The 12634-nt window shown below is 39.9% G+C and overlaps 1 protein-coding gene across 1 annotated transcript in view; it reads right to left on the bottom strand.

Annotated features, from left to right (window-relative positions):
* LOC133425314 (gamma-aminobutyric acid receptor subunit gamma-3-like) overlaps positions 1-12634 on the bottom strand; it is a 193193-nt gene that overhangs the window by 70983 nt on the left and 109576 nt on the right. Inside the window, exons 4-6 of the mRNA XM_061716099.1 lie at positions 7184-7275; positions 6719-6850; positions 1446-1528 (exon numbers count right to left, since the gene is read on the bottom strand). Of these exons, the coding sequence (XP_061572083.1) occupies positions 1446-1528; positions 6719-6850; positions 7184-7275 (307 nt within the window). The remainder of the gene's footprint in view (positions 1-1445; positions 1529-6718; positions 6851-7183; positions 7276-12634) is intronic.

Genomic DNA, 12634 nt, shown 5'->3' with positions numbered 1-12634 from the left:
TCACAGAGAGTTAGAATTGAGATTTTTCCACTGAAATATGATTAATTTTGGCAAGACATCAAAGCTTAAACCATTTTCAGTTAGGTTTTGGAAATATGTTGTTTTTTTTTTGTAAACATTTGGCTCAATCTTGTATTGGTGTGATCTGTGGAATCAGCTTTTACTGATTCACTGAACTATTCGTCCTCTTGCTTGGCTGGCTAGCCATTGGCTAGCATCGTCTGGGGGCGAAGGTTCCTCAGCTACCAGAGGGGCCGGCTTGTTTTTTATTTATTTTTTTTAATTTCATTTTGCCTTTATTTAACCAGGTCGGTCCCGTTGAGACACAATGACCTCTTTTTCAAGGGAAGCCTGGCCAAGACAGCAGCATATAGCTGCATATAGCTTGTGAGCTAGAGGCCGCCCTGCCGCCTGCTTAGCTAAGGTTTGCCACACCAGGCTCTTGGTATGTCCAGTTCTTCTGTAAAGTTGGACTTTTTAACACGGCCCCTCTATTGGTCATTTGAGGAACTTCACGTTTGGGACCAACAGCCGATTAGCAAGCCGGCTGGACCCTCTTGCTGATAGCAAGCTTTCATTTATAGCATGTAGCAGCTGGTTGCCAGTTCCAGTTTTCTGGGGCACAGCATGTTCTCATCTTTCTACAGTGAAGTCCCTGATGTATTTGTGGCTGGAATCTCCGTAGGAATTATACTGGAATTATGTAGAGATTTGTCTTATGTGTCTGTCACTATTTATTGCCCAGATACAGGAAAAATAGGGCCAAAGTCAAAAATGTGTAGAACTTTCTTGTAAGTTGAAAGCATCAACTTTGCCACTGACAATGACAGCACCCCTGATCAATGTTCTCACTCATTTAAGTCAAAATCTCGTTAATTTTGTGCGTAATTTAAGGGCTTTTTTCAGTTTAAGCAGAAAATCTACACCGAGAACATTAGAATGATGTTTGCCGGATTGCATGGAGATTCTCTGCCAGTGAGATGGTAGAACTGCTGAACACTGACACCCGTATATGACAGCCGAGATGCAGCTGATCTCCAACCCCCTGATCATTGATTCTCTCTAATACTAGAACTTCCCTGCTTAGGATTCTCCCCGCTGTCTCTCAAGGATCTACATTTCACAGGGTTTTTTTTCCATCTGTGGAGCCTCTTCGTGCTGGGCCTGTGCAAAGCTGTTCAGCTGCAGCTTTGTTACCCGTCCTTGCATTAAGGTCAGGTGTCTTATTTCGTTAATTTTCAGCTCAGCAGATCCTCTCCCTGACTTCATGCCACTCTTAATGTGTTGTATTGTTTTCTATTTTCTGTCTTAAAATGTGACTAATTCCTTCTATAACTGGTTTTACATTTGTGCCGATTTACAGATGTGCAGGCATCTCTACGCAAGACTATCTTTATCATAGTCTGTGTGTGTAGTTTTCGTGCACTTTACAGCAAAAAACTCACAGCTGGAGAAGACGAGAGGACAGGAGTGTTCGTCCATCGGGAAATTATGGAGCTGCAGCTGGCATTCTGCGTTGATTGTCATCCTGGAGAGTGGAAGAGTGACACGGAGAGACAGGCTTAGACAAAGACATCTGAGGCACCGAAATTGCTTTGGATTCTCCATTTATCAATGCATTGTGAGTGGACAGCACTCATGACTGCCCTGACTTTTTTTGCTCTACGGTAAATGAAGCCCTGGCTTCAAACCAGATGGTACGAGATCACACTTGATTGCGCAGTTGTTGTGCGAAATCCCTCAAAATGACACAAGTGTTTCATCATCGTTAGAAATGTATTTCTGGCCAGGTCAGAGCCCAAAGGCATGTCCGCTTCTGAAAGCAGGGCTAATTAAGTAAGATCACTGGACAAGTCAGTGCACCAGCTGTTTGGGGAAGCTGTTTTTTTGCCACAAAAGCACCTCGCAAGGCTGATTTCCTCTCCACGTTTCCTTAAAAGGAACCCTGGTTATTAAGACTTGTAGTCCCTAATTAGCCACAATTGTTCTCTTATACTAAAATATGTTGTTAGAAACACATAAAATAATCTAATTGCTTTAAAAATCTACAATGTTTATCACATATTTTGACCTGCGGGAGGCGCCATGTTTTACCTGCGCAATGCATTCTGGGGGCGATGACGTACGACGGTGGCTCTGGGAAGATAAGCCGCGTTAGTTTAACTGGGACAGGTATCTAAAACATGGATGAGCAGCATCTCCCGGCCGTGGAGGCTGACGAGGGAGCCCATAAGACGTCTCGGTTCAGGCAAACTGGATCAAAGTTCTGTGATGCACGGGAGATCTGCAAAAATTATCAATGTCGTGAGCATCTTACCAGTGCATCAGGCTCCTGCGTAGACGGCGTAGGCTACGGCGTCAACGCCGTAGCCTAAGGCGTAGGCTACGGCGTAGGCTACGGCGTAGGCTACGGCGTAGGCTACGGCGTAGGCTACGGCGTAGGCTACGGCGTAGCTGTGGCTCTATGAGCCTGCAGCGCACCGCCATCCGCTCTCGCCGCCGCCGGGATGGAGACGCCGGTGGGCAATATGCACGTTTGGGCATAGCCCACCCCTCTCCCCCCTAAAACCGGCCTCGTTGCTGGGACCGTTTGATGACAGACCCGACGCTGAGGGGACTGGCCCGGGACTTTGATGAAACGGGAGGCGCAGACTTCGCGTCAAATAGGCAAGAACATCTTTATTTAATTTAATGACGCCAGATCTGGCTGAGGTTTTTATTGTAGCATCGGCTATCTGCTAGTTGAAACGTGTGGTCTGTTAGTCTATCTGAGTTTTATGGTGTTTTTATAGTTCATGCTGTATGGTGCTGTACTTTTTTTTTTTTTTTTTTTTTTTTACTTTTTTGTAGGTGCGCCGTCACCTTAATGTTTAGCTGTGTTTTGATCTGTGTTTCTGGTGCGCCGTCACCTGTTTAGCTGTGTTTTCATCTGTTTCTGGGTGTCAAAACAGTGGACGGGGGCTAGCAGGTGCCACCGTGTGACGTCACTACCCAGAATGTAAACAACAATGGCGACCTACGAGTTAAATTATATTTTCAAATTTTATAAAAACGAAGACATCAACAAGGTTTTTTATATCACATTGTTATAATTGATACCAACATTTATCTTTTAAGACCTACATGTCTTAATAGCCAGGGTTCCTTTTAATACCTCATCAAAAGCTTTCATTTTCACTGGATACCAAAAAGGATTGTAAAAAATGAGATCCTCAAAACCGCTTTTGTATTATGTTTTTATCCTGAATACAGTTTTCTAATTAGTTTCTCGACATCCAGAACAAAAGATGAGCCTTAGTCAAAGCAGAAAGAGAGACGCCTCACTCGCCTTGTTTTTCAGTGAACAAACTGCAGATGATGTTCGTCTCTAAACATGCCCACTTGCATCTTCACATTTGGGTTAGAGTGGAGCTCAATGAGGAAAAACAAGAAGTCTGAGAGATGTGTCAGATGAGGGAAATATGGCCTCAAACGCAGGCCTCCGCGAGACTTAACATCCTTTTAATGAAACAATTTAAAAATTCAACACAGATGCACATTCACAGAAGTGAAATCTTAAAACTCTGTCTTTCCTGGAGCCAAACCGGTTTTAGATGTTTCCCTGTTAACATCTGAACAACAGAGGTTCGACAGGGGAGCAGGAAGCAGCGCTGTCGGTTTTCGGCTGAGTCGGGCTCCTCAGCAGGGGTGACACAGCAGCTAACGGGGATGATTGTTAAAACAGATGGATAGAAAGCGTTCAGTAGACTGAAGGGACCACAGCTCTTTGAGGAAAGCCAGAAAAAAGATTGTGAATCCGGGTCAGCAATAAGGGAAACTTAGGTTTTGCAAGTCCCAAAGGCAGAAAAGACTCTTCAGTTCCTTTTTCATGGTTTAAATTGTAAAATTATGTCATGAAGCTTTATGTCATAACAGCACAGAGAACATAAATTCATTCAGACTTTGATGGTACAGACATTAAAAACATGTATGTGGGGCAGTGCAATCCCTCATTTTTGAAATATCTACATCTGTTAACAAGAACAGTCTTGTCATGCTCATATTACCAAACAAGGAAGAGTTAGAGTTAAATCAGCCGTTGGTAAAGTGTTGTAAATGCTGAGTGAAGAAAAATGTGGTTTGCTGCGAAAAAGTAGAGGATGTTAGCATTTAGAGAGGTAGATGACAAGAAATTAATTTAGTTTATTAATGACTGCGGGGAAATAAATTAACTAATTTATATGTGATATATGAAAAAATACATAGAAAATTATACAGTAGTTTGTCTATTTAAAGTGTTAAATATTGAAATTAAAAGCAACAATAATTTATCTTTGACAAGTTTGTAGTTAATGTGTTTTTACTATTAATTATTTATTATTATTATAATTATTACCAATATTATTTCTGTGAATACACTGGGTAATACATATAAATATATATATATATATATATATATATATATATATATATATATATATATATATATATATATATATATATATTTTTTTTTTTTTTTTCTAATTGATTTCATTTATTTTTTTTATTTTTAAAACTGTATAACTGTATCTTTATAGTTTTGATTATGGGATGTTGCGGACGTCTTAGAAATGTATCCATTAAAGGTGCCAAACTGTTCTTTTTCACAGGAAAGTAAAAAAAAAAAAAAAAAAAAAGCTGTGAAATAAAGATGGAAAACAAGGAAATCCATAAAAAGTTTATGAGGCTTACAGTTGTTTTAGCACATTTTTATTCACAGCAGCACCTCAAGCATCCTGACACCGCAGGTGTGTGTCTTGTCCTGGAGGGCTCTGCAGTCAACACTCGTGGTGGTTTCTGGTATTTGTTTAGCATCTTACCTCAATATGCTGGGGAAATGGGATCATCTCAGAGTTGGAGAGAACATAAACCCATTTTAAATATCTATTTATTTTTGGTGTCACCTATAGCTGCAGATGGGGATTAAATGTCAGAGGATCTCGGGGTGGTTTTGACAAGAAGCCCAGTTTTTTACATTCTGCATCTGTAATTTTTCTTTTTTTGCTGCATATGGTTAACATGCTCAGTGCATTCCTTTTTTTTACCCCTTCCCTCCATATTGGTCACATAAGCAAACTATTTTGAGGTTGAAGCTAACTAACGTAAACCGTGAGCCCTGGAGCTGCAACAAGGACTGGTTGAGATCCAGCGGGTCCCGCAAACAGCTGATGCTTGGCTAGCAGACCACAACCGTGGGCTCCCCGGAGCTCCGTCAGAGCTCAGGCTCCTGCTGACGGATAACGCTTACTGATGTTACCTTAAATTCCTTCTGACAGAATCTGCAAATCCATCCTGATGTGGCTACTGACTACGAGGTGAAATGAGCCCAACTGGGTCCTCAACAAGCCCACGCTCAGCTCACTGACCGCAGCCTTGCAGTCCTCAGGGCTTTGTCAGAGCTGTGGTCTGAGGTTTGGGGAAGGTTAGTTATCTGCAACGGTACTGGCTGACCTGGAGGAAAGCCCCGCTGAAGGAGAACCACTTCCTGGGAAAGCGACCAACAAGCTAGACACCCTTCGTCGTTAATACAACATAACATATCTATAATAGGGATGGGCGGTATGGACTAAAAAATGTATCACGATAATTTCTGGCATTTATCCCGATAACGATAAAAAAATACCAATACAAAAACGTCATCAACGGGAATTTATCTTTCTTTCTTTCTTTCTTTCTTTCTTTCTTTCTTTCTTTCTTTCTTTCTTTCTTTCTTTCTTTCTTTCTTTCTTTCTTTCTTTCTTTCTTTCTTTCTTTCTTTCTTTCTTTCTTTCTTTCTTTCTTTCTGCAGAACCATAAATCAGTTTTACACAAAAACATCATCAACAGGAATTTATTGTTTTTACCGCGAGATGACAAATTCTTACCGTGGGGAATTTTTTTGACGGTTTATCGTAAACGGTAAAATATCGCCCATTCCTAATCTATAAAATAAGAATTATTGTGCTCTGTTACTGAGCAGTCAAGACAGTGCTAAGCGCTAAATACTTGGAGTGATAACATTTAAGTGTCAAACACTACCCCCCTTTTTATGAATTATTTTCTGTTTTTGCATAATTTTACCTGATGAAGTCCATAACCCCCCCCCCCCCCCCCCCCATGTGGCCTTGTGGTTGTCCTGGATGCGAACTCTAGCTATGCAGTTCCTTGAGCAGAATGTAAATGTTTATTTCTGCTGCAAAGTAGAAATAAACATTTAGCCTGGAAGGCCACTGGAGATTGACTCACTTTTTGGAGCCAGCCCCTGGTGGTTGGTCAAGGAACTGCACTCGTCCATACTTTGATCATTTCACTTTAGCATGTTCGGGGTCAGAGCCACCACTGTTTATTATTTGCTGTCCTCATTTTCATTTGTCCACATATAGATTTGATCTTTTCAATAACTTCATATGCAGGACGTGATTAAACTTAGTGAAGCATAAAGTTTCTACATCTCAGAGACTATTATTGATGTGAAATCTTACATTTTCCTTTCTTCCAAGCTTTCATCTGCCTCTCTTTATTTCGGACACTTGGATGAATATTAAGGTGAGTGTGAGTTGACTTACCAGCAGGCACTGAAGGGCACAAAACACCCCTTCATTTATTTGCTTTTAAAAATAATTATTTTACAGTCAGTGACCCGTTGTGTATTCTCTTTTGTATCTCTTCACTTGTATTTATTTGCTCTTTCTGTGTTTTCATGTGTGCTGAGAGCATTTACCTCAGGGTGTAAAGTATTTTTCCATTGTTCCAGATGCGAAGAAGCTGATTGGGTGTTGTTATCCAGTGGGAATCTGCATTCTTGGAATTCCTAAAGATTGTGTCAGGAAGCCAGATCAGGCCGACCATATTGCTGGTTGGACAACAATAAAAGACAGGGAAGGTAAAACATCATTAGTGTTGACTTCAGATCTCTGAAAAGCACGAGGCTGCTGCCATCCACAAGAAAAGGCTAATGAAACACACCGGCGATGTGTGGAAAACAAAACACATCAAACAATTTGTTCCATTAATTACAGACTGCTTCCTATGAGAAGAATATGGTTCTATGAAAGAAAAATTCACAGGAGGAACATGCTGAAAAACAAGTTTCTGCAGCAGTCTTGCAGCCACATAGGCTCACATAATTTGGAGTTTGCAAAATAAACCTCACAACATATTTGCAATACATGTTCATTCAGTGTACCTGTTGAGGGTGAGAATCCGCATGCTGCTGCTGTTGTACCGCAGTCGGGTGTCCACCCAGGTCTGGGCAAAGATGATATCGATCTGGTACTCCTGGGAGGGGAAAAGTACAGTCAATACACTGATCTGGCAAGCCTTTCACAAGAAAACCCTGACAGGAGGTGCTTTAGGTTCAGGAAGGACGTAAAGCACGACAAGACTCACTGGAAATACATGTTATGCTGTAATTCAGTATCTATATCAAATGCATATCAAAAATTTGCTTCAGCATCTTCTCTTCACCTCTGAAATAAAATCTCTTCCAACTTTAAGATGCTTAAACCCACAAGCAGTAGGTTAAGCCCTTGAGAGAGTGGATTTGAATACTTTGTTGATCAATACTGCAACACATTGGTGAAGATGTACCAATCTTTTTCTGAAATCTTTTTGTCTTTGGTATTTTCTCTGATTTCTATGCAGTTGCTCCTTCGTCTCAGCCACAAAAGAGTGAAGTGAAGAAAATCAGAACCAAAACTCATTACATGCACGCACTTGAGTATAAGTGTAGTTGCATGTGACAACTGCATGTGCCTTTAAGGTGCTTCGTTACATATCGACGACGATAAAAACAACCTCACAGAGCAGCAGGGAACACCATGGTAGAGACAACTAATAGACTCAAGAAAATAATGGAGGAAGAGAAAATGAGTGACCGAGCAAGAAACTATCCATCCACTAACTTATCCTGGTTTGCGTCACTGGGAAAACTACCTAAGCAGAGAGGTCCAGACCTCTCCTCTCCCTAGTTCTCTCCTCCAGGTCTTCCAGGAGATAGTGAGGTGTTCCCAGGCAGCCAGGATGTTCCTGCTGAAGATGCCTAAAATACCTGCCGAGGGCTGAATCCTGAAAGCATCCCAACCAGATGTCCCAACCACCTCAAGTGGGGAGCAACAACTGTATTCCACGTCCCACCCAAATTCAATTCAATTCTAGCAAAATGCTATAATCAATCCCCGAAAATAAATGAATTAGTGGCTGAACTTCTTACCCTAACTTTAAGAGAGTCCCACCACATAAGAACAAAATAATTTCAACTGCATATAGAATAGAATAGATTAGAATAGAATAGAACAGAAAGCCTTTATTATCATTATACTGGTACAATGAAAATTAGGCAGCAGCTCCGTCAAAGTGCACACATGCAAAGACTATGTAAATAAGTACTGTAAACAACAAAACGAAAAACAGGAAACATAAATATATATATACACTATAAAAAAAGAGTGAATGGGAGGATAAAAATGTACATGAATGGGTGGAGGAATATTGCACTTGAATGGATGGAAAAATAATATTGCACTTGAAAGGATGGGAGAGTATTGCACATAGATAGTAGGGAATATTGGAACATTATGGATAGAAAATAGAAAATATTGCACAGTATGAGGTAGTTTATTGGTTGAGAAAGTTCACGGCTTTGGGGAAGAAGCTGTCCCTGAGTCTTTTTGTTCGGATTCGTAAGGACCTGAAGCGTCTGCCAAAGGGGCTTACATAACCCCCAGTCTTGTTTTTTTCTGGCACTTAACCACAGTTTGTCACCATAGGTGATGGTAGACACATGTACTGAATCTCGCATTTTGACTGGTACAGGTTTGAGTGAAAGGCAGAGATATAAGAACACATCTTGCTGGCAACAACTGAGCTGATTGAATCACATACAGCGGTGAAAAACAGATGCGTTCTCTCCGTAGACAACACATATGGAAAGTATCAACTAACACCTTAATATCCAGGGTGTAGAAACACTCCTTCACAGTCCAGAATTTCACCTACTGTTTTTTAAAGATGCTGCAATCCCTCCTCCTTAACTCTCGCCTCCCTCTTTCCGGCTGCGTTCTCTGCTATCTATTAGGGAGGAGTTGCAGTCTGGAATGTTTTCCTGAAACCACTGTAATTTGGCTAGAAAAGACTTTGAAGGACACAAGGACGCATGTCTCTGTTTTGTGATTAGCGGTGTATTTGATGACATCACAGCTCAGCTAACAGGCAAACACGTATTGAAAATGTTTACACTTTAATTAGGTATAAAAATAAGCCCCTAAACATAAATGCAACTGAGAATGGACCATATATTGCTCTGGGTTTATTATGTCAGCCGTGTTATAAATAAAATTTGACGGGAGTGAAAAGAAAAAACCTCTGATTATCTTAAATGTTTCTAAAACAACTTTATCCTCGCATGAAACCATCTAAATACGGCATTCTGTTGAACTAAATTAAGTTAAAACCCCTATTTCCATTCCTGTCTTCTTCTATTACTTTTGTTTGTTGCTGCGAAAAGCATTCTGGGATACTTTGCTGTCTCAAACCTACAGACCTCTGCACTGGAAGCATCGTTGATGAAAGGGGGGACTGGAGTTCATGTGCAAGGATTTGTACGGGACTTGTTTGATGAGGGCTTGAATTGTAACAGCACTTTGGCTGCAATTGATGACATTTCACCATGACACAAGTACACATATCAAGAAAGGTCCAGTGTTTCTGCCGTCATGGCAACTCATGATAACATAACTTAAACTAAAATAGTTACTTTATTTTTATTCTTTATTTCATTCAATAAAAGAAAAACAAAACAGTTCACTATAATTACAACAAATCTCTTTCCTTGAATGAAAGGGAACAGAAAGAAGACTAAGCTTATTTTATCTGTCCCTTTTTTCCTGAGAAATCAAATTTCAATTAATGTAATAATAAAAAATAAAAAAAAAATTATAAATTATGCAATTTAAAAAAAAACACTTTCCAATAAATGTAATAAAAAAAAACAAACAAACAAAATAACAAAACCAAAACTACAACAAAGTTATAAAATAACACAAGTCGTATTCTTTTTTGATTCAATAAAAAAAAATTTGACAATGGTGCTAAAAAGAGAGACGGAAAAAAAAGAAAACCCACCCAACTTAACAATTATCATGATATTTCTTCATCAAACTGGCTTTTATTATTCTTTTAAATGTAATGTTTGATTTGCATTCTTTGGCTTCTCTATCCAGATTGTTCCATAAACGATACCTTTAACAGAAACACAACGTTCCATTACTTTTGTCCTGAATTTTGTTTTTTTAAAGTTAATAGAGTTGCGTATCTAACGCATATTGGCCTCAGGATGGCAGTGAGCCGTGGCCTGAACTTTGACTTTGTACTTTCACTGCCTAAAAAGCTGACTTTGGTGGACTCAAACAGAAATAGCCAGGAGACTAACACATCTTCTTCCTCCTTGAGTGGGGCGGTGTAGAAGCTCTGGCAGCTGTTCACAGCTCCCTCCTGTTACCAGGATCTGAGGGGTCAGTGCAGCAGAAGGTCAGCGCATCAGCTGGAGCTCCTTTGATAGGATGTAAGCAAAGCTAATGCCTCAGCTGGTATCTGCCGTACACAATCCCTTCCTGAGATCAAACTACGTCTGCTATGTGAGATGTCTCAGCTGTCCTGTTTGCTGACAAATAAGATCTGGATTTTAAGAGTGTGCACACATTTGAAGAAACAACTGTGCTATCAAAGAAATCCCCCCCGTTTGGGGGATTTTTGTCCTTCATCATGGAAATCACTCAGAAACACTAAAACTGCTTCCTGACACTGAACTCTTTACCAAAAGTTGAAAAGACCTAACGAGAGATGAATTGTTTGATGATATTCAATCATGAGGAATTTGTTATCAGCCAGCCAACTAAAGAAGTGTCTAAATGGGTAGCAACAGCATTCTCTTAATGAGCTTCCTTCAGGTAGTTAATTACAGCTATTCATCACAGTTTTAGAAACTTGTTTGTTGGATCATTACAGTTTACTGTGGGATTGAGAATTAGAAAGAAAATACAGCGTATTTTAAACATAGACATTCATAAATAAAAATAATACTTATTGATAACTAGTCTTGGTTCATACTAATAACCCATCACAAAGAGTTGCTAAAAATGTTTTTGTTGCCCAAGTTGAACGGCCTACGAATGTTTGTGCAGGTAGATGAATAAATAGGCTACTTCCGTCTGGACTCATTTCAACTCCCCATGTCTGGTTTATTTTATACTTTGGATATTTTTGACAAATTTTGACTAAAGAAAGCTATTTCTTTTTCCCCGGCAGCCTGGTTCACATGTACATGCTGTGGCTGTTTAATGGCTCTCGTATGAGTCCACAGGGTTTCATTTGAAGTAAAATAAAGCAGTTGGGTCAACCCTTAAGCTTTTATTAAACCTTTTCTAAACACAACAATCTCTGTGTATATTCTGTCGTCATGATTCTAAGCAAGAGGGCAAGCAAAAAAGTCCAGTGAACCTGTATTCTTGATGACGTGTACCTTTACTAGTCACTTCATGTCATTGTCCTTTATTGTATAAATATCTACTCTGTGACTTAAACGTAAGGAGAAAACCCAACCAAAGATGAATTGTTTGATGATATTCAATCATGAGGAATTTGTAATTGTAATTTGTCAGAATCAAAGATTCCTGAACAGTATCATTCACTTTCTGACATTTCTAACCTTTTTCAAAAACAAAAAGAGATGTGACCTGACCTTATTAGCACATTTGCCGCCAGGATTTCCTATTGTTAACGTGGCCCTGCGTGACATTTGGAGGATAATGATAGGAAGACATCCCGCTGATGATGACTAGGCCCGAATTTACTGCAGACAGCAACAGCAAAGCAGCAAGTGTTAGGCCCGCTGAAGATGAACTGGAATGGCATTCCTGAAAAGGCCATTATAGCCGACTACGAGGCACCGCAGCAGCTCCATTATAGGTGCACATTATGCACAACAATGAAGAGAAGTGTTCTAAGATATCTCACTGAAATGAACAATGAAGGCTTCAATTTATCCCTGGAGATCCATTTCAAAAGGTGTTAAGTGCGTCTATTACTCATGGCCACTGACAACAAAACAAATAACTGGAGCATAGACCTATTGGGGAGCTAATTAATGATGACTAAAACAAGATATCCCCTGAATCAGATGCCAGGAGTCGCAAGTTCATTATTTTGAGTATAAATTATTTACAATTATTTATGAAATATTCGAGGCAGGTTAAACTAACCCTGCTGTGGCGGAACTTACACAGCATGCATTGCTTGCAAACAGGAAGTGCTTGGAAATCGTCACATGATCAGTAAAAAATAAAAAGGTGATGATTTTTAAATAATTGTCATCATATTTTGTCTAAAGTCATGGCCAAAAGTTTTGGTAATAATTCAATTTAAAATAAATCTTAATTGTTTCAGTACTGTTTGATGTTTGTGTGTGTTTTCATTGTGTACTAAAATGTTATTATACGCTCACTCACTCACTCATCTTCTTCCGCTTTATCCGTTCCCGGGTCGCGGGGGCAGCAGCCTCAGCATGGATGCCCAGACTTCCTTCACCCCAGACACTTCCTCCAGCTCTTCCAGGGGGAGCCCGAGGTGTTCCCAGGCCAGC

Source organism: Cololabis saira, chromosome 24 (assembly GCF_033807715.1).
Source record: "Cololabis saira isolate AMF1-May2022 chromosome 24, fColSai1.1, whole genome shotgun sequence".
Classification (NCBI taxonomy): Eukaryota; Metazoa; Chordata; class Actinopteri; order Beloniformes; family Belonidae; genus Cololabis; species Cololabis saira.
Note: the sequence above shows the minus strand (reverse complement) of the source record. Positions and strands in the feature narration are given on the sequence as shown.